Source organism: Platalea leucorodia (genome assembly GCF_965183815.1).
Source record: "Platalea leucorodia genome assembly, chromosome: 17".
NCBI lineage: Eukaryota > Metazoa > Chordata > Aves > Pelecaniformes > Threskiornithidae > Platalea > Platalea leucorodia.
In genome coordinates, this window is record NC_138839.1 from 3,302,194 (window position 1) to 3,323,173 (window position 20,980).

General features: G+C 47.1%; 2 protein-coding genes across 11 annotated transcripts; one reads left to right on the forward strand and one right to left on the reverse strand.

The window, feature by feature from the left end:
* Positions 1-7: 7 nt before the first annotated feature.
* INTS11 (integrator complex subunit 11) lies at positions 8-12,732 on the forward strand. Of its 3 annotated transcripts, none has more exons than XM_082328768.1 (18): positions 8-62; positions 371-548; positions 1,334-1,431; positions 2,454-2,527; positions 2,743-2,971; positions 3,082-3,180; positions 3,279-3,313; positions 4,034-4,172; positions 5,852-5,916; positions 6,573-6,762; positions 7,436-7,519; positions 8,024-8,113; positions 8,678-8,840; positions 9,017-9,124; positions 9,732-9,793; positions 10,709-10,851; positions 11,591-11,720; positions 12,553-12,732. In XM_082328768.1, the coding sequence occupies exons 2-18, from the start codon at positions 521-523 to the stop codon at positions 12,616-12,618; spliced, it is 1,803 nt and encodes a 600-aa protein (XP_082184894.1). In that variant the 5' UTR covers positions 8-62; positions 371-520; the 3' UTR covers positions 12,619-12,732. The 3 variants fall into 3 exon arrangements, with proteins under 3 accessions (XP_082184894.1, XP_082184895.1, XP_082184893.1); XM_082328769.1 differs by lacking the exon at positions 8-62 and adding an exon at positions 69-266; XM_082328767.1 differs by lacking the exon at positions 8-62 and having other exon boundaries at positions 69-548.
* LOC309598325 (lysophosphatidic acid receptor 6-like) lies at positions 8,672-15,972 on the reverse strand (the record flags this gene model as incomplete). 8 transcript variants are annotated; one of them, XM_082328777.1, is made up of 4 exons in its annotated part: positions 8,672-8,812; positions 8,906-9,034; positions 13,672-14,129; positions 14,901-15,972. In XM_082328777.1, the coding sequence occupies one exon, from the start codon at positions 15,970-15,972 to the stop codon at positions 14,911-14,913; it is 1,062 nt and encodes a 353-aa protein (XP_082184903.1). In that variant the 3' UTR covers positions 8,672-8,812; positions 8,906-9,034; positions 13,672-14,129; positions 14,901-14,910. The 8 variants fall into 8 exon arrangements, with proteins under 8 accessions (XP_082184903.1, XP_082184901.1, XP_082184904.1 ...); XM_082328778.1 differs by lacking the exons at positions 8,672-8,812; positions 8,906-9,034 and adding exons at positions 11,359-11,378; positions 11,588-11,707; XM_082328773.1 differs by lacking the exons at positions 8,672-8,812; positions 8,906-9,034 and adding exons at positions 12,730-12,853; positions 12,962-13,147.
* Positions 15,973-20,980: the final 5,008 nt, after the last annotated feature.

Sequence of the window (20,980 nt, forward strand, 5' to 3'; positions counted from 1 at the left end):
GTTCGGGCGGGCGGCTACGCCTGCGCAGCGGCGGCGAGGGGAGGAGGCGGCCCGGGGCGGCGGTGAGCGCTGATGGCGGCGGGGGGCTGCGTGAGGCGGGGTGTCCGTGCCTCGCCGAGGGGGCGGCAGCGGGCCGGGGCCGCGCCTGGGGCGGGTTTTCCCTCAGGGAGAGGAGCGTCGCCACCGGGGAGCGGGACCAGCCGCTGTGGAGCGGGAGCCATTGCCCGGCCTGCCCGCCTCAGGGCCTGCGGGCCCACCGGCGCTTGGTAGCGGTGGTAGTGGTTATCGAAGCCAAGCAGGCCTGAAGTTCCAGTGGTTAATCATCTTTGTGGTTGATCTGACTTGTGTTTTCTGACTGTCTTCCCTCTAGGGAGAAGTTGTGCCTCTGCTTAAGCCTGCAGCCCGATGCTGAAAAATAGCTGAAATGGCGGCTGTAAAAACATCTAAATCTTTTTGTGGCCCCCATTAGACTGTTTCTGAAATAACGTACCATGCAGTTTGAGATTTAGAGTTTGTTAAAATGCCTGAAATCAAAGTCACTCCCCTGGGTAAGTCCTGTCTAAAAATCATTCTGATATAGAAATGCTGGAAAACTTTGGAATTTAGAATTCAAAGTAATATGTGTCGGACTGCTGGAGGCGTACGTGCCTTTCCATGCCACAAAAACCGTTCGTGGTGGTACGCTGCCCTATGTGTTACGGTTGTGCAGCATCCTGACTTGGTTACTGTCAGTGTGTCGTCATCCTCCTTTTGTCTTTCAAGCAAGTAAGACTCGATCAGAGTCAATAGACAACTCTATTTTGATTACAGGATTAATTAATACGTACTGGTAAAAGCATTGTAGTATTGTACAGTATAGGTAGAGTATTAGTTCACTTAACAGTGCTAAAAATTCACGTGCAGCAAATTTTTCTCCTTTTTTTCTTTTTCCTTGTTTTTTAATGGGTTGCACAGAGACGCATTTATATACTGAGAGGGCAGAGGATGTGCCGAGCAGAAAAACTGCTTTGTCCTGACGGATAGTTTTCTAGCTCGGAATGGGCTTAACTAGAGCTTAATGAAGGTCCGTGCTTTCACTGAGAGGCAGAGTACTTGGGGAGGTGCAGAGCCCTGGGAACTTCGAGTTCCATGCTAACCCTTTCCAGATAGACCATTGTTTTGCTCTTACTTGAAACTGTGTAGCTGCGATCGCACAGCAGCGGGCAGAGAACGATGTTTTCCTGCCTCAGAAAAGGGCTAGGAAGTTTGTATGGACCTTTAAATGCTTGTCTTTTGAAGTGATTATGAATGTTCCCAGAGATGTCTTACTTGTCTTTCTTTCGCTTGGGTCCAGGAGCTGGCCAGGATGTGGGGCGCAGCTGTATCCTCGTGTCTATTGCCGGGAAAAACGTAATGCTTGACTGTGGGATGCACATGGGCTACAACGATGACGTGAGTATAGTGGAGAAGCCTGAATGTCGTGTAGAGATGCTTTCAAGGTGCATCTGCTGGCGTTCCCCGGCAGCGCTCCTGGTTCGTTGTTCCACTCTGTTCCCTTTTATTTGAACGTTGCCTGACTTACCCGACATGACACGTGGGTAATACTAGCTGGGTGCGCGTTATTGGGCACATGTGTCAGCCGCTGCTGGAGCTGGATTACGGCAGAGAACGAGCTACTATTGCCCCTTCAAAATCTTGCCTTCCTGTGCAAGGGGTACATCCCCTCCGGTATTCCTGATACATGAAGTGCCACCATCCAGCCATCCTTTCCCTGGGTTGTGGACTCCAAAAAAAATATTAAGCAAGCTGTGAGTGCTCCATTCCTGGTGGTCTTGGTCTTTTTGTATTTCACGTGGGCAGGTATCTTCTATGCTTTAAAGCATTAATCCCGTTATTAGCTAGACTCCTCTTGACAAGATGCTTGGTTTTAGGCAGTTAATTATTTGTGGCATCCGCACCATGCATCTCTGATGCTTTCGAGAGAGAGAGAGGAAATGCTCCTGATGTTTGGTCACCTGATGCTAGTAGGAAAGGAATAATGGCAAAAATATTGTGTAAGATAGAAAGAGTTACAGCATGACACAGAGCAAATGTGCTATTACAGAAAAGGTTTTGAGGCTTTCTGCCTTAATGCCTGTGGGTAAGCTAAAACGCATCGGTCACCTGTTTTACTTTGAAGATAAACTTGGCTGGCATTTATTTATTTGCAAGGTCAGTTTCCCTGTTTGTCCTCTGGCAGCCCTCCCGTCCTTTTTGACTCTTTCTGCACTTAAATGCTGATGGTGTTGCCCGCAGCTCTTACCGCATTGCCGACACTAGTGCGGTCTGCTGGTTATTGCAGTTTTGCCTCAAGGTGGATTACAGCAGGTTTCCAGCGTTTCAGGTCGTTCACACCATTGTTTTGTTGGATTAGTAATGTAGTATTAACTGGTTTTCTTTTGTACTGGATCGCCTGCTTTTTCATGTCTTTGCAGAGACGCTTTCCTGACTTTTCTTACATCACTCAGAATGGAAGGCTGACTGACTTTCTAGACTGCGTGATCATCAGGTGAGAAAGCTTCCTTCCTTCTCAGAGCTCAGATGGGAGACGAGAAAGCTTTGTGTGCTGTCTCTAGCAACCCAAACATGTTGTAAGTCCATCATTCATGTTTTGGCTAGTTCCTCTGTGTCATGCAGTGCTTTAAAAATCTGAAACAAGATCTGGGAACAAGGCAAGCTGAACTCCTGTGCGGCGTCTCCTTTATCCTCTGTGTCTTGTTGCAGCCACTTTCATTTGGACCATTGCGGAGCTTTACCCTATTTCAGTGAAATGGTCGGTTATGATGGGCCCATTTACATGACACATCCTACCAAGGCCATCTGTCCGATCCTCCTGGAGGACTATAGGAAAATAACTGTGGATAAGAAAGGGGAAACTAACTTCTTCACTTCCCAAATGATTAAAGACTGCATGAAAAAAGTGGTTGCCGTGCACCTTCACCAGACAGTTCAGGTAAATGGTAATGTCTGCATACTCTTGGATCAGACCAACTGGATTGTTGTAGAAGGCAATTTATTTTTTTAAAATGCGTGCACTAATGCAGTGTTTGCCTGTTCGTGCAGGTGGATGAGGAGCTGGAGATCAAGGCGTACTATGCAGGCCATGTGCTGGGGGCAGCCATGTTCCAGATTAAGGCTGGCTGCGAGTCAGTTGTGTACACTGTAAGTATGCGCAACAATAGCTGTAGGTACCTGCTGCTGCTTTTAATGGCCTGTCCCGTTACGTTGAGAATATTAATGGATTTATTTTCTTCCATTAGGGTGATTATAACATGACACCAGACAGACATTTAGGGTAAGTAGGAGGCTGAGTTTCTATGAATTGTAGATACTTCTGACAGAAAGATTTTAGCACAGTTTCCGTTAATACTTGGGGCTTATCAGCATTGATTCTTTGTTAGGAGACTGGAACATTTAACGATGTCTTTGCTGGAAAGATAAATGCCATTTTGAATTATGAGAATGAACAGATTTACATTGATTCTTCCAGATAGACTGTAACGTAATCTCCTTCTGTATACTCATATTAATCTGTTTTTAAGGCTACGTAATAATTGGACTTAGATATCTGTTTGAAATGTTTCATTGTCATGGTATCTCCTCAGTGTGTTTACTTTCAAAGAGAGTGCCAATCACAAACTCGAACGTTCATTTTATTTTTACTGGCCTATATGAGAGATTTATCATATTCATGCTATTTAGAATAATATTTTAATGCATTTAAAACAAGTAGTAGACTGGAGAAGATCTGCTCTTCAAAATCAGTAGTCTCTCTTCTGGGCTGGATTAATTTGAAGAAAGCATGGCCTGTAGAGAGAGGAGTCCTGATGCTGCCACAGAACTCCTAGGTGACTTTGGGCAAGCCGGTGCACATCTGCGTACCTGTTTTCCGATCTGCAAATGGAGACAGTGACATTCTCCACCCTTCTTTGAGACGTGCAGATCAGAAATGCCAGATACCATCTCTTAATTCGATTGTTTGTTTGTTTGTTTTTTCAAATTCCTTTTGGTTTAGTGCTGCCTGGATTGATAAGTGTCGCCCAGATTTATTAATAAGTGAATCTACCTATGCCACAACGATCAGAGATTCCAAACGCTGCAGAGAAAGAGACTTCTTGAAGAAAGTTCATGAGACTGTAGAAAGAGGAGGGAAGGTACGGCGTTTTGATAATCTAAGTGATGTGGTTTGATGTGCTTTTTCCTCTGTGAGGCTCTTGTTGGCTCTGTAGTGCTATGTAGCTATTAACTAACTCAGGCACCTATGCATGACCACTCCATGAAACCGAAGGCATTTTTATATTCCTCCATCTGTACTTTAAAAGACAGAATATTAAACACTTAAATTATGCCAAGAAGAAAACCAAACTATGAGTTAATGAGGCAGTAAGGGAAATGCTATGCTTACAGTCTGCAAATACGGAGGATGAAGTCAAAGTTAACTTGATTTGCGTCGTGTATACTGATGCATCCTCTTAATCCTGTAAATTAAGAAACTGAGACTGTTCAATTACTGCTTTTAAACTTGATCAGAAATGATTTCCAGTGTAGCCAGGTCTCTCCGTTCAGTATCCTACTTTGTGCTGTCTGTTACCATAAAACCCCGCCAAGCGCATGGCAGACGTGCTTACCAGACAGTAAATGATGCTTCGGTACCTTGTTTGTGGCTTTCCCTTGCCCGGCTGTTTTGCTTGGGTAAGCCTGTTCCAGTCCAGTGTGATTTGATGTGAACAACTTCAGCTAGCCGCAAAGCATGTGGAACATAGGATGGTGGCATCGTAACGTGGCCGTTAGTTGTATCAGTCCGTTACTGTCTTAGGATCTCAGTCAGTCTTTTCTGCTTCTTGGAGGTTAGCCCCTATCTTTGCTAATGTCAAACTTTTTTTTTGAGATTCTCTTTTTCATTAACACCACATTTAGAGCACGCCTAGGAAAAGACATTATAAAAAGAGACATTTTAACCCCTCAGAAAATGGAAGCAGAAGTGGTAATTGGGAACAAAGGAAAGTTTTACTGATTTCACTGTAGCTAAGGATCTGGTTCTAGGTTCCTAGGACTTAGTTCATTTAACTTGATGAAATGGGAAGTTAGCCTGGCTGTTGATTGTACGTGTAGAACTTGAGCTGCGCTTTGGTTAAAAGGTATAGTAGTTTGTCACTTGTGACCTGAAGCTCTGTATTTTGTTTATTGTTCTTGCCTCAGTAGGGACAAAATGTAGGCTTGCTTGTGGAAAAGAGGGTGAGTCGCTTGGTAATGGATGTGGTTTGCTAAACAGTTCCATTAAGAAGTAGACGATGGCTTTCCCACTGAATCTGGAGAACAAATGAGTAGCGGTGAACTCTTTGCTGCCAAGTGACAGCACCTAACTGAAGAAAACATTGGAAATCGAAACAGCTGTATGTTCTTTCCTCCAGTGTTGCCGTACTTTGGGAGGGGAGGAAGGTCATGATTCCCCCAGCACAGACAAAGCGCTCAAGGACAGAAACACTCACCTTAGTGTCCATTTCCGTAAATAATACCAGAATTGTTGCTCTCAACAACTTGTTTTCATATTCTCTAGGAGAGAACGGAACGGAATATATCCGCAAGCACCATGCCCTGCCAGAGGCTTTCCTCAGCACGTGCAAACCGAGGTCTTAGCCAGGCGGACAGGGGCTTGTCAAATATCAGTGCCTTGCATTCCAAAACTGCACAACCCGTTCCTGTGCAAAGGGAGGTCAGCAGAAGAATACTAGAAAGCGAGAGGCAGCTGAGGGACTTGTTCAGAAATGATAATGCTACAGAGCCATTTACATGCTGCTTGGGTTTCACAGACTAAATCCTACCCCAATTGCAGGTGCTTATCCCAGTTTTTGCCCTCGGACGTGCCCAGGAACTTTGCATTTTATTGGAAACTTTCTGGTGAGTGCAGTCTCTCCTGTGTGTGTCACCTCCTTTTTGTCCTCCTCATGTTGTGGCCCCAGCAGGTTTCTGATTCTTTCACGTCTGTTTAATAAAAGTACTCTCATTAGTACTCCTCTGCATCTCGGCCCATGCTAGCAGTGGCGGAATTACTTCTTTCCACGTATTTCCCAGCGTTCCTGGCTCTAAGCAGTAAACTAACCATTTTTGTGTCCAGAGTCATTCTCCACTCCACTCCTCCACTCGGGATCGACTGTCCTTTAAAAAATTTGATTACATTTTTGCCACGTTGTAAAACTGTTTTCTTCATGGGAGGGGGAGGAGGGATGAACAAGTATTAAACTTGCGTGTAAGCATTGTATGGAAATGGTTTTGGTAATACCTGCTGATACTGTGTTTAATTATTTCCCATAGCAGAATGAGTAATATTTGTAACGGAAGGAAGTTGTCCGTAGTGGGGGGGGAGAATTGGACTAAAGCCTACTTTGTAGGAAGCTAAGGCATAATGGTGTAGCATTGTCATAATACCGGTTTATAGCTTATTGAGAGTAGGGCATGCACAAAAAAATCTTTGGAGACTACATAGGTTTATGGACTTTCAGCGTGGACAGCCAGGATCCTGATTTGGCCCTTACGGATATCGCTTCTTTCTACAGGGAAAGAATGAACTTGAAGGCTCCGATTTATTTTTCCACGGGACTGACAGAGAAGGCCAATCATTATTACAAGCTCTTCATCACCTGGACTAATCAGAAAATTCGGAAAACATTTGTCCAGAGGAACATGTTTGAATTCAAACACATCAAAGCATTCGATCGGGCCTTTGCAGACAATCCGGGGCCGATGGTAGGTGGGCGTTACCGCGGTAACAGAGCAGCGGTGTAGCGTCGGGGAGCTGCGTTCACTGGCTCAGGCACGCAGATAGGCTGCAAAAGCAGACTCTACCCCGTTAATATCAAAAACCCTTCTGTGGCCAGGCCGTCTGAATGCTTTTATCTGTATAACTATTAAAGATCTTCCTATCTTAATTTCAGTGAAGGTAAAATGCCCAGAGAAAATTAAAAAAATTCATTGCATGTTCACATAATCTATATGTCTGGACCCGATTCACACCATAACTTTTACAGTATATTCTTTTGACTTACTTAAGTCAGGAGACAGATCCTTTACAACACAATCTTTTATTGCTGGTTTTATTTCTGACTGGTTTACGTAGCTGAAAGAGGAATCTGTTGAGCGCGATAGTACCATTATAGAACTGGTCAAAGTTTTTATCAGGCACTAGGGATGCTCACAAAAAATTCCTAAAACAGTAGTTCAACTTCTGTGAAAATGAGACAAGGTGGGAAAAATAAAAACAGCAAAAATCCCCATTAGAGCTTTGATGGAGCAAGTAAGTAAGTGTGCTGTAAGGTGTATTAGTAGATACTCTCCACAGTTTTAGGATATTTATGTATTATAAGTAAGGGAAAAAACCACTGTTTTCTGTGGTGATTCTTGGCACATTTTTGAATTCTAGGTTGTGTTTGCAACCCCTGGTATGCTTCATGCAGGACAGTCCCTTCAGATCTTCAGGAAATGGGCGGGGAACGAAAAGAATATGGTAAGAAATTCTGTTTCCTTGAGTGACGTTTTGTGTTGCTGTGACAGCGGTACTGCTGCTGTCGTTAGAACAAAGGTTGCAGGAAAGCTTTTCCTGAGCATCTAGGGTTAAGTGACACGAGTCCTCTTTCAGGCTCTGACTTTTCTTCGCTATGTGTGACAGGGCAAGCAGAGGAGCTACGTGTCTCAGGAGGTTGTGGGAGATTTTATTTTCAAAAGTGCTTTCATTAATTTGAAGCTGCTACAAAGACATTCGTAACTAGCATTAATTATTATTTACTGGCGTGTAGATTTCAGCAGTTTGCTTTCTAATTTCATTTTTCATGTGTGTTCTGGAGCTGCAGAACAAAGCAAGCAGCTTTCCAGGGAAGGAGGCTAGTATGTAAGATGGGAAGAACACAAACTTAGACCAGCATTATGCATTTGTGGCTATTTTTATGTTAACAACAGCTGTGCTATGCAGTCCATGTGCGGAGTTTGTAGATTTTTCTGGGTTCCTTCTCAGGTCATCATGCCAGGCTACTGTGTGCAGGGAACCGTGGGCCATAAGATTCTGAGTGGGCAGCGCAAGCTGGAAATGGAAGGAAGACAAATAGTAAGTTTTATTTTCAAGGAGGATCGTTTGGGGGAAGTTCTTCAGAACTTCAGGTGGTAGCTAGACACCACATACTTGTAATGGGAATATCCCGCATACACCATTGAAAATACCCAAGCCACAGTTTCTCTGGGGTCGGACTCGGGGTTTTTTCCCCTTTGCATTGGAAACAGCGTGTCTTTTTCTGCCCGCAAGACTTTGTCAGGGGCATATTGATAATGTTTAATAACTAAAATTAGGTAAATCAGGTAAAAATGATACATTTTTAGGCAGACAGGGATATTAAAACTGATACCAACTGTCCTTAAGTATTGGGCAGCAAGTATTGTGCTCTGAAACTGAGCACTTGATCCTGTAAGTTACTGAAGGCTTTTCTGTACAGCATCATATTCAGTCTCTGCTGCTAAGCAGCTCTCGCCCACCTCATTTTCCAATTCAGGTGTTCTGCTTCCTTCTTTAAACTAAACACAGAGGAGTCTGGGTCTGTTTGCGTGTGGCGTAGAAGCTGTAGTGAGCCAAAGGTGTTCCTGGTTCACACGGCCTGTGCTTTCCGCTCCCCCCCAGCTGGAAGTGAAGATGCAGGTGGAGTACATGTCCTTCAGCGCCCACGCGGATGCCAAGGGCATAATGCAGCTGATTCGCCAGGCTGAGCCGCGCAATGTTCTCCTGGTCCACGGCGAAGCAAAGAAAATGGAGTTTCTGAAGCAGAAAATAGAACAGGAATTTCGTACGTATAGTGTTGGTACTGAAGAGGGAAGGGTGGTAGAAGGGAGGGCATTGAACTTCACATACTTAATCCATACTTCTGCCAAAATCACAGCACCAGCTGCTCTCGGGATGCTTGCACGCTGCTCGCGAGTGAAGTGGCTGCTGCGGCCCTGACACTGGCTGTTTGTGTTGCAGATGTCAACTGTTACATGCCTGCAAACGGAGAGACCACCACGATATTCACCAATCCCAGCATTCCCGTGGACATATCCCTGGGACTCCTGAAGAGAGAAACAGCAATAGGTGACACATTTTCAACTAAGAATTTAATCTTTGGGTCCCTGCTGTTGTGTTGTATAGCACTCATATTAGGTGGAAACCGCAGTGCAGGGCCAGCTGTAGCAATGGTGACTTTCAGTGGTGTAAAGGAACAGGTTTTATGAGCATTAATGGTTGAGGGGGCTTTCTGTGAAATGAAGTGGCTACTGTGCTAGAAATACATATCCGGTAATGTTTAAAAACAAACACCGATATGCTACTTTGTTGCTCATTGCCCATTCACTATGAAAACAAAGTCATGTATGCTTTTACTATCTAGGTCTGTGAGAACTGGAATTACTTTTATAAACCCCATTTAAGAAAAATCTAAAACCTCTCAAATCAGGAAGCGGTACGGGAAGAGAGGGAGTCGTTCTGCATTACTAAGCATGGTTTCTTAGGTGTCTAGAGCACTGATAATGCTTTACGCGCCATGTAACAGACAGGAGAACAAAGGTATACCATCTTCACCTCTGAACCTCGGCAGGGACTCAGAAATCCAATATTAAGTCGTAGAGCAGTCATCTTGTGTGAAAAGTAAGCCCATCATCGTTAACCGTGTTGTCTTTCTCTTCCATTGCCCTTGGTTTAGGTCTCTTACCAGATGTCAAGAAGCCAAAGCTAATGCATGGCACATTAATTATGAAGGATAACGTAAGTCAAAAAGTTCTTACGTTTCTCTTGTGTCCTCTGACTGAGTCTGTCGTTATAATTCATAAGCGAGGTCTGGGCGAACAGGAACTAAAAGGTAAACAGTCGCCGTTGCTTGGGAGGAGCCCGCTGACAGCACACCCGGGGAGGCTAAGCCGCAAGACAGACGCTTTAGCTTGTCAGTGGTCTTGACCGAGAGCCTTCACTAGTCCGAACTAGCGTCTTGCTATTCATGAGCAGAGTGTGGTGGAGGTAGAATTTTTCACTGGTCGGTCTCGTGAATGCTCACAGATGAAGTCACAGGAAAAGGATATTTGAATAAATTTGATAAATTTGATGAGCTGCTTCTGTTCAAAGTCTGTTTTTTGCCCGGAGCCCCTGCAGGCTACTGGGTGCAGCTACAGCCATTCTGAGGCGGCTGTGGTTTTCAGCCTGTGAATCTAAGGTGTTCCTGATTCACCCTGCCTGTAAACATCCAAAGAATCAAGCAGCAGCCTGTTGGTGGTAGACCTCAGTTTGTCGGGCAAGGATGGCAGGGTGCCAAGGGAGGAGCTCTTGCTCCGTAACCTCATGTTTATATTTAAACAAATCATTCCCCTGATAAAGAGGTTAAACCAACTTCCATTCAGAGACCAACTTTAATTTTGGGAAGCAAAGGACTGGTATATGATTATTTAGGTGGACATTTTGCCGCTGTCTTACCTCTGCCTTTGCTGTCCATCGCACGTTCCCGCCCAGCTGTCGCTGCCTGCAGTAGTAACTGAAATGTGCCGAGACGTTTCAGAGGTTGAAAAGGAATAACCTTACCTGCTGGAGTTTTGCAGCGATGGACACGTACCTGTGTGCACCTGACCACAGAGGAGGAATAAAAATTCACAAAGAAATAGCTTATAATGGATTTGTACTTTCCCTCTGCAGAGCTTCCGTCTGGTTTCTCCCGAGCAAGCTTTGAAGGAGCTGGGCCTTGCAGAACACCAGTTGCGTTTCACCTGCCGCGTTCACATTCAGGACCCGCGGAAAGAACACGAGACAGTGCTTCGCGTGTATAACCACCTCAAAGGGTAAGGCCGTTCTTTGCTGCGTTTGGCTTTTCCCCCCTAGGGCTGGGCTTGAGCTTATCATTCTTAATAGAGGTAGTACAAGGGCCCCCTCCTGTCTGGCCTTCCAGACCAGGCCCAGGGAGTTATTAAGAGAAGATTCTCTGCAGCCCCAGAAGACGAACGCGCGCCAGATTTTAGTCTCTCTCGCTAACGTAACCAGAGCAGTGGCTGGTAGTCAGCCTACAAGCTCGTGGTCATTGCCAAGCTACAGCAGTCACCCGAAACCTTTGTTCTGTCGGTTCGCTGCTGTCACTACTGCTGCTCGCTGGAGTTAGTACAATTGTCTGGAGTGAGACCATCAAGCACAGGGTCAAGACACCTCTTAAAGCTATTCAAAAGCTGGCAGCAGATGAACTTTAAAAGCTGTTTTCTTCCTCCAGGCAGCTGGTCGATTCTGTGAGTAGCCCTTTGCTCAGATGGAACAGGGTTCAGGCTGGAGCTATAGCTGTCCCGAGAGCCAGAAATAAATTCTGTAGGAAATCGAAGTCCTACATGATTAATATAAGCACCAAAATAAGCAAGCTATCAATCCATCGGCCCCATTCTCCCTCCCTTGGGCAGGGGCTGCTGGCTCAGAGACACAGCTAAAAGTAACAGCAACATGCGGCTGTCGGGAATTCAGAGGTGCGGGGGGTGACCCTCCCTTCCGCGTGTACGCGTGCCCCATCCAAAATCCACCATACATCTGCTCTCTTACCAGGGTCCTGAAAGATTATTCGGTGCAGCATCTCCCCGACGGTTCTATCACAGTGGAGTCCATTCTTATCCAAGCCACAGCACACTCAGAGGATCAAGGAACCAAAGTTCTGCTCGTATCCTGGACGTACCAGGTAGGAAGACTTGAAGACACACTTTTCACACAACTCTGATCTTAACTCCTGCCAGTCCACAACTGCCCTACGATGTGGGTTGCTATTGTAAGGGCGAGTCTTCGTCACTCCGGTTTTGAAGTAGCTTAACCGGAAGAACACGAGGCGAGTCGCTGCCGTTTTCTTTACCAGTTTGGGTTTAGTACAAATCATTTTACAGGAGCTCTACTGAGGCAGGTTCCTCTGGGGCCGCTGGACTCAAGGCAACTTGAGTTAATTACAATTACGCCTGAGTTTTGAGGACGCTACAGTATCCAGCTTCTATACGCGCAGCTGTATCACTGCTGCCGTGCAGCGTGTGGAGGTATTTTATATTGCATTTCTTACGTGCAAGACTTTAAACAACACGCAGAAAGCTAGCTAACGCAAAACTGTGGCAAGATTAGACACAGTCATTACGTTTTCTTCCTTTCAAAAGTATACTTTCTATGGCTCTATTTCTAAATGCTTTCTTTACAGCCAGGCAATGCCTTCTTGAGGGCAAAGCAGGAACATCAATGGTTCTTTATTCTTTGCTTTCAAGAAAAATGGTCATTTTCCTCAAAAGAGACAGCTCGGGTCCAGGCACCCACTTTGGCAGATGGGGGTTTACACTGCTGTTTTGGAAAAAGACCCAGAAATGCATTTGTGCTAACTGGGCTGGTTTCCGTTTTTGAACACTGCCAACATCAGAGTTTGATGGCTCCAAGAATTATTTCAGTCTGTTTCTAGGTACCAGAGTCGAATTTATTGCCCCAAATGGGCAAGGCACGTGGAGGATTGCTTTCATCCCCCTTCTCTTCCTTCCCTCTAGGATGAGGAGCTGGGCAGCTATCTCACGTCCCTGCTGAAAAAAGGGCTGCCCCAGAGCACACCCTGAGAAGGGAGCCGCAGGCACAGCGGGGTCGCAGAGAGACTTACGTTTTATTTTGTTTACATTGTCAATGTTTTTTTTCTGGTTTTGTTTTAATAAAGGAATTACCGTGTTTCTGCATTACTGCAGTGGCAGCGCGTTCTGTGCGGCAGCACTGCAGTCTTCTCCCATTGGAAACCTGCCCGGGGAGTCACGCCAGCCCGTTCTTAAAGAGGCCTGGGAGCACGAGATAAGCGCAGGCCTGAGGGGTCAAAACAAGGAGCTGTCAAAGCTTCACAACTGAAACGCAAAGTATAAGCACAATGGGAGGCACGGGGATAAAGCCCTAAACATGTTATTTGCTATTTACCCAGCAGCGCAGCTTTTTTTATTGTCCATACGTCCCTCAGTGGCAGCTGACAGAGCCTGCGAGAAAGCTGCGCTCCTGGCTGGGGTCTCCAATAAAAATTGTTCCTCCTCTGTCCAGAACATAAAAACGGTGCTTAGCTGAGAGCACAGGCGCGCTCGCGCTGGGATATTTTTCCATAGCCTATAACTGGGACAAAAAGCAGCGTCTCATGAAAGGTAAAGGATGAGTCTGTCCTAATGCTCCCTCCATTTTACAAGGGCAAGGGTTTGCGCTTGTCTTACCAAGCCCAGTGAAGCAGAAGAATCCTTATTTTCAGTATTTTAGAAAAGTTCAAGCAGGTTTTCTCACTGATATTTTAAAAAAAAATTCCTCCAAGCTAAGAGCAAAAGACAGAAAGGGAGAGGGCAGTGCCTGAGCCGACGTTAGTAACAGGCATCAACCTGCAGGTAGCAACACCCAGCAAACGCAACGCTGCACCCACAAAAGCCGTCCACGACGGGGCTTCAGCTCCGTTAGAGCAGCTGCAGCGCTGCCCTTGGGTCGCTTGCCGCACACGCTCGGACTGCTGCGGGGGCGAGCGATCGGCTGTAATGGTCCGTGCAGCCTCCCAAATTCAGGGCCCTCGCTTACCATCACAGCGCGTGGTTCCTCCCCACAAACCAAGACCCCACGGTACCCCTACACCCACGCTTGTTTTCCAAACCCCTTACCTCCCGTCCTGAACCAGAGAGTAGACGGTGGCAGCGGCTGCCATCAGAAAACTGGCTGAATATGGGCAGAAGCTGCAACGTCCGTTGCGCAAAGAGAAGTTACTACATCGTACAGAGACACGCGATCGTGTAGCTCCCCACACCGGTCTGCCACAACAATCCTCCTCCACCTCCCTCCCTCCCGGTCCGTCGCAGGTCTTGGTCCAGTCCACCAGCACCGGCCAAAGGCACAGACGCGCTTTGTGAAGTCTGGGGCTGGCGTGGGAAGGAACAGAACCACGAGGCTGTAGATCTGTCACCAAAAATCACATCCTGTTAAGTAGCTGGCTCCTAAGCAGGTTTGTCAGCCAGGCCAGTGGTTTTCTGGTGACTCCGATAACTCACAAGTGATAAATTCTCTCCAAAGTCTCATGTTTCACAGGGTGGAAAACTCGGCCGTTCTCAGAAGCCGTGTGGTTCTGTTAATACAAGAGAAGGGGTGAAACAGGTCAGGCACATTTTGTGGTGTAAACCCAGTGACACTGGAACGGGACTGCAGCGTGAGGCCTTGTGCCGGCTCCTACCGTAACTTCCCTCACTGACCGCGTGGCACGAGGAGCTTGTTGAGCACCGGTCCTGCACAGCCTTAACCGGCTGATAAATACACAGATCTGATCTCTTCTAAACTTGCGTTAGCAGATGTCCAGCTTGAATCCACAGGCAGCAGTGCTAGAAACCCAGATTACAGCTCCTCGGGAAGCCAAACAATCAATTCACAGAAGGGAGGAGGCGCCCGTATTTGGCTGTGAAATGCAGGCGGAAAGCAGCTTGTGAACCCAGCCGGCTCCAGCCGCCCCCAGGGAGAAAACACAGGATCCCCCCAAAACAGGGAAAAGCCAAGCAGGACTGCCCCGTCCCCTTCCTAGGGGCAATCGGGAGGCTGGTTTCTTTCAAGTAACCCTTTCCCGGGCTGCGCCGCCCTCCAGAAGGGCCCTGGGTGCTCCTGCCAAGGCCAAAGTGAAACAAAAGGAGACCAAAACGTCAGCGTGCCTGGAGAGGGCACGTTTCCCCGTGTGCTGCCTAGGACTGTCAGAATACCGCCGCCCCAAGCGCTGGCCTAGCTGGCTAATAAAAATACATAGGCACTTCCCTCCAGCCGTGCCTTGATTAACAACCACGGTGCCAAAGGACGGCAGGCTTCACAGGTTTGTTTTCGAAGAAACGGTTGGAAAGACGAACACTGTACTTACTTTAAGTAGATCAGTTGATTCCATCTCTGTGGTTTTTATCGCCGGGTCTCCGATGGAGTTTATAAACATAGGTGGACTCCTCGAATTTCTGGTCGCAGATCGTGTACACTATTTTAGACCTGAATCTGAGCTTGAAGTTGAGGTGCCACTGCTTGCTGGAAGAGGTGAAGTAGTACAAGAGCGGGTTAAGGCAACAGTTGAAACTCACCAGGGCTAAGGTGATCCTTCGCATTTTATAGATCCAGTGGGTAAACGACTCATTCTGGATGACCTGGGTTCTCATCAAAAAGTGGAGGAAGTGAGTGAGATGATAGGGGAGAAAGCACAAAGTACAAATGACCAGGATGATGTAGATAGTGCTCAGGGCCTTCCTCTTGTGAATGCTGTGCTTGATCTGCGAGATCCTCTTCGCAATGAGAGGGTAGCTGATCAGAATGATGGAAAACGGGATCACAAACCCAAAAACCAAGGCCAGGATGTTGTAAGGCGCCATGCGGTACAGCCAGCTGCTCGTAGCAAAGTTCTCAAAACACGCTGTCGTGTTCCTCGCGCCGCTGTTGTGGAGGGGACCTCCGAGGATAAGCGGAACCATGATGCTCAGGGCGACCAGCCAAAGGGTCGTGACCACCATCACACAATGGCTGACTTTGATCTGGATATACGTGAAGGGGTGCAACACCGCAATGTAACGATCGACACACATGCAGGTGAAAAAGGCGATGCTTAGATAGATGTTGATATAGTACCAAGTCCCCGTCACCCTACAAGCCACGTCACCAAAGATCCAGTTGTTCCGATTCAGGTGGTAATGAATTTTAAAAGGCAACACACAAACAAACAAGGTGTCTACCAGAGCGAGATTGATCATGTATACATAGGAATGAGAGGTGTGCTTTACTCTGCAGGACAGGAGGTACAGCGCCAAGACGTTTTCTATCAGTCCCAGCACAAAGACAATGCTGTAGATGACGGTAAACAAGGAATACTGGAAGTCTGCTTCCAAGCTGAATTCTGAGCTGGCGTTGGCAGCTGTCCCGCTGGAGACTCCTTCAGTCCAGGAGATATCTGCCATGATGGCTGGAGCGCAGGGATGTCCAACATGGGATAAAAGTTAAGCCATCCCTTACCTCAGGCGGTTCTTGAGTTTTATTTCGTCTCAAGCGGGCAAGAGCTAAAGCAACTGAGCGATGCCAAGTCTGGTGAAGGCTGTGGTTCGGAAGTCTGTGCTTGGGATATTTAGATGGGAAGCGGTGTTGCTATAAGGGAGAATAAATCATTTAAAACACAAGCATTTGAAGTTTACACAGTAGACAAGATTATTTACTGGCATTAAAATCATCACAAGATGACACTACTGAATTAACAGAGGTAGCAATTCCTGTGTGTGTCGTGTCTCCTGCCCTAAACAAAACAAAAAAAATCCAAAAAAACCCAAAAAACCAACAACAACCAAAAAAAACCGACCCGTAGAAGGCTATAGCTTTGGCTAAGGGCGGGCCAGCAGCTGAAGCAGCACAGGAGAACTTCAGCAGCGATACACCTTTGGAGATCTGGTAATTAATTGCCCATTCCTAAGCCCTGCCAGAATTCCTGTGTCATTTCTGAGATGTACGATCTTATTATCCTGCCCTTAAAAAACTGCAGAGATGGATTGTGCAGGCTTCCCAGGAAAAAAGAAAAGCGGGGGTGGCAAAAATACAAGCAGGACTGCTTCTTCAGTTGCTCCAGCGTGACAGTTAACTCAGTCCTCTGTGCGGCTGAACTCTTAACCTTGCTGCTGCAGGTTTATAAAGAGCATGTGTGGAACCGTCCTGTTAAAGTGAAGAAATAGTATTTAAGGCATGGAACGGAAACAGGCAGCTGGCATCCGTACCCAGCTGCTAACCAAACCACAAAGCAGCAGCACCGCCCCCAGCCCCACGCAGGAGTGGGCCAGGGCGGATGGCGAGCAGCACAGCCAGCCACGAACAGCGAGGGGAAGGGCTCGGCGCTGCAGACAAGATGAGCCAGGTCCCTTGGAAGAAGCATTCCTTTGCAGGGGAGTACGTGGTGCAGGACACAGCCCCAGGTCATCGTAACACGCGTGCAGACGGTCCGAGAGAAACCGGGTTTTTTCCATCCTTCCCGTTTACACCTCAGGTGAGGTTCATACGCAGGGGGGAGGGCTCGGTGTGAGCTGCTGGGTGAATTCACAGCACCCTAAACTCCGCAGGCACGTTGCAGAGGGGAACCACCACCCACCTCAGCTACCGGGGCGCCCAAAGGACTCGGTTATGTGTTGGGAACACGGGGAGGAGGCACCGTACAAGGAGGACTCCTCGTCTAGGTCACCCACATCACCTAAGCGATAAACTGCACTCCCACAGCGCAGCTTCTCTCCACCAAATAGAAAAGAAATCCAAGTACCTAAGCCAAGCATAGACACCTGAACAGAAGCCCTTAAAGGCAGTGGAGAAGTTAACCCCAGCTACAACACCCACGACGTTCCCGAAGCTGAGCCACTGAAAGCACAGAAACACACAGGTTGTCGGGTACTTTGAAAAGGAAACTCTGAACTCACACTTCCCCCCAGTAGCTGTTTATCTAGTGAAGGCAAAAGCACCCGAGATGATAACTGGAAGATCAGAAAGGAAAAAAATGGTTTCACTTTAAGTAGGTAAGCACACATAACTGCTTACACAGGTCTTTCGCCTTAGAGCAAAGGGCTTGTACACACACAGAGGAAAATTAATACAAAACCTGGCACGGCTAAGCCGTAACTTTAGGCAGCGTAGGACTTGAAACGACCTTTATCTCCGAGTTCTGCCAGAGCAAGAGCCACCGAACATCTATCTTCTCTAGGTTCAAAGCACAGCGTTGCAACTGGGGAAAGATAAGGCAGAGGCCTGTAAAATCATTAAAGGGACAGGACAGCGAAGGGGCTGACGAGCTACCGCTGCTCACAGGACAAGCGCAGGCAGGACATCCACAGACCCTGCCAGGTACCAGCTCCGGACGAACACCAGGAACTTGTCCAAACAGCACATACGTTGTCCCACGATTCTGCAGAAGCCAGACACAAGAGTTCCTGCATGCTTAATGCTGGCTGACCGCAGGGAGATGGCAAAAGGTCTTGCGAAAGCACTGCCCAAAACTGCTTCCACACAGATCCCCGGCCATGCGGTTCCAAGGCTTCACCAAAGGCACAGAAGCTGCTTGCACCGTGATACTACACTAATATCATTTGCTTTCAGCCCCTGTAGTCTCACTTAATCCCCTAAATCCCTCCCCATCTGAAACAGGATCCCACATCGCGTCTTGCACTCTCCGAGCGGCCAGCGCTGACCCTCGACTGCTGGGAAGGAACGGGCGGCGCTTGCCAGAGGTGCCTGTACCCGTCGCGCTCCCCATCCCTAGACGTAGCCCATCGAGTACCATCAACCCATTCAAGCTCAGCTACGGCAGAAGTAAGGAACAGTGGAGGCGGCGGGGAATAATAAATCACTGACATGGAGTATTTTACAAGTCTTTTACAAGTTGGTCCTCTACCCAGTTCCAAACAGTCACGTACGCAGTGCAGGACCCCACCGCGTACATCAGTCTGTTTGGAAGTATTTTCGTTCCCTGTGAGAGGTAATAGAAGTGACAGAGTTTACGACTAAGCATATATTTTCCCAGTACATAGCCACTTTCATCTCTTATAATAATGTATCATCTACTTATCTACCATCTTAAAAGTATGGAGCCTGATCGGATTCCAAATTCAGCTTTGCTTCCCCAGGGTTGTTTGGTTGGTTGGGGTTTTTGGGGGGAGAGGGGCTGTTATTTCTTCCAGACAACCAAAAAGCACCACTCAACTTCTGATTCTGTACAAAGTTCTTTGATTTACAAAAACACAGAAAAGCATACAGCGAAGTTTCCACTGGATTTTGAGTTCGTTAAATTATTAGACATGTTTTCATATAAAACCAAGCTTGAGTCTTTGAACTCTGGACAAGCGTAAGGTTTTTCTGGTTTTAGTTCTAAAGCATCACTGTCAATGAGAAAGCAGATCTCCCCATATATTGGATGTCCAGACTGAATCAACTGAGAAGAATTAATAATGCAACAACATAAAAAGGAAAAGAATGCTAAATACCCCTTGACAAAAGTAACAAGCATTAATGACGGACACCAAAAAAATGTTTCGGATTAGGAGTTTGTACAGAAGTTCTCTACTGATGGTATAGTTTATGATGCTAAGAGAGCATGTTCTTTAATTAAATGTCTTTAGGTTAGTTTTAACAGTTGCTCTGGGATTTAAAAAACAAAGCAAAACCCCACAACAGCTCTTTGTGCTAAGGGCAGAGTTAGCCAGTTCGCCTGCTTCTAGGCTGCTGTCTGGAGAGCTGAACCCGGGTTGCTCAGTTACTGGGTTTGGTAACAAGCCCGTAAGCACGATAGGTTTTTATTGTAACCAGAAGTGGGGAAACATTTGCAGAAATATCAATAGCAGGTATTTTTGCACTGCTACTATTAAAAAAAACCAACCAACCAAACAACAAAAAGCCACAATGAGAAAACACCACACCACAGTGATACCCAAGCCTGCAGTAGCCATTAGCTTGATTAACACCCCAACAGCGTTAGTATTTGGTTTGGTTTTCTGCCCTGTAAAGGCTTATAATAAATTTAGTTAGAAAGTTAACTTACCAGAGCTCAGATCATCATCTCTCGTGCAAAACCTGCAGATGAGTACACTTGGCCTCTCCAAAGAGTCCTCACAACTACGGGGTCACTGCTAAGCTCTTCTGCGTAGTTGTAACACCAGAGCAAACTGTCCTGCAAGGCAGACTGCACGGAGCTCTCCCCCGTCGCTCTACAGAGAGAAACCACAGGAAGCGAAGACGAAAAGCTGTCCCTCGGAGCGCAGGCGGAGCACCTGCCCCGCTAGCGAAGTGCACCCCGCAGAACCGGGGCGGGAGCGCGGCGCGCGGCCAGCATGAGCGCGCGCTTTAGCTCCCTCCGCGTACCCACTGCAAGAGGGAGACACAACGCTCCCACCCAAAGCCACCCTTAGTCACCTCCAGCCCCCACAGCCTGCAGAGCAAGAGCAGCCTCTCTGAAACCAGCGCTTCAGTCTGAGACACTGAGATGGGCCTGTAGCTCCAACTCTCACTTCCCCCCAAAGCAGGGAAGAGCAAGACTTTGCTGCCATCCCTCTTCAGGCAAACCGCTGTCTAAAAACATAGGGGCAGTGTTCGGGTTTGGAACACAAACGGACAAGCCCCACTGCTTGTGTTGAAAAATCACTGCAGCACGTTACCTAGAGGCAGGGATGCTGTACTTACCCAGCAAGGCTGCACCAGAAAAGCACAAACAGGTACCACACTCGCAACACAGCAGCTTCAGCTCTCTTTTTCCATAGCAGAGACCCAGGATTCCTCTGAAGTTCTGTCGTCTTCTTTGGGAATTAGTGCCTGAGGGAATAAAGCAGCTAGCAGTCAGCATGCTGCATGGGAATGGAGACAGTAACCAATATTATCTTGCCTTTCCTTCCCAAGCAGTCAAAAGTAGGTATCTGGCAAAACTGCTACCTGGAACAGGGCGGGGAAGAGATGCCTCACTTCTCCCGAGGGGACACCTAGCACCGGCTGTCCTCCTGTTCTGTATCAGCCCACTCACTGATTCGATCCCCGCTGCCAAAGGCAAGGGTGGCCTCAAGAGAGGTCAGAAAGAGCTGCTGCCTCCCCCTCTGCCTACCCTGTGGCTCTTCACCATGCAAACAGAGGGTGGCAACTCCACAGTCTCTCAAGAGGTTATTAAGATTCTTCCTTTATTTATCTGATTGCGATAGTTTAGATCACTTTTGATTGCCACACAACAAAGAGCATCCTCTTACCAGATTAAGTGGGCTGCCTGCTCTGACAAACTGGCTTTCTCTGTAATTCCTCTTCTCCTCTCATGGACAAAGGGGAGATTAATCATGGTGGTGCCAGGCATCTCAGCTGCACACCGCTTCCACTGCAGGAGAGTGTTTAAACCAGGTATTGTTTCTTCTGTGAACTTCAGAAGTCAAAATTTGCATCCTCTTTCCTGTAACTTGGCACTCTTAACAGTCA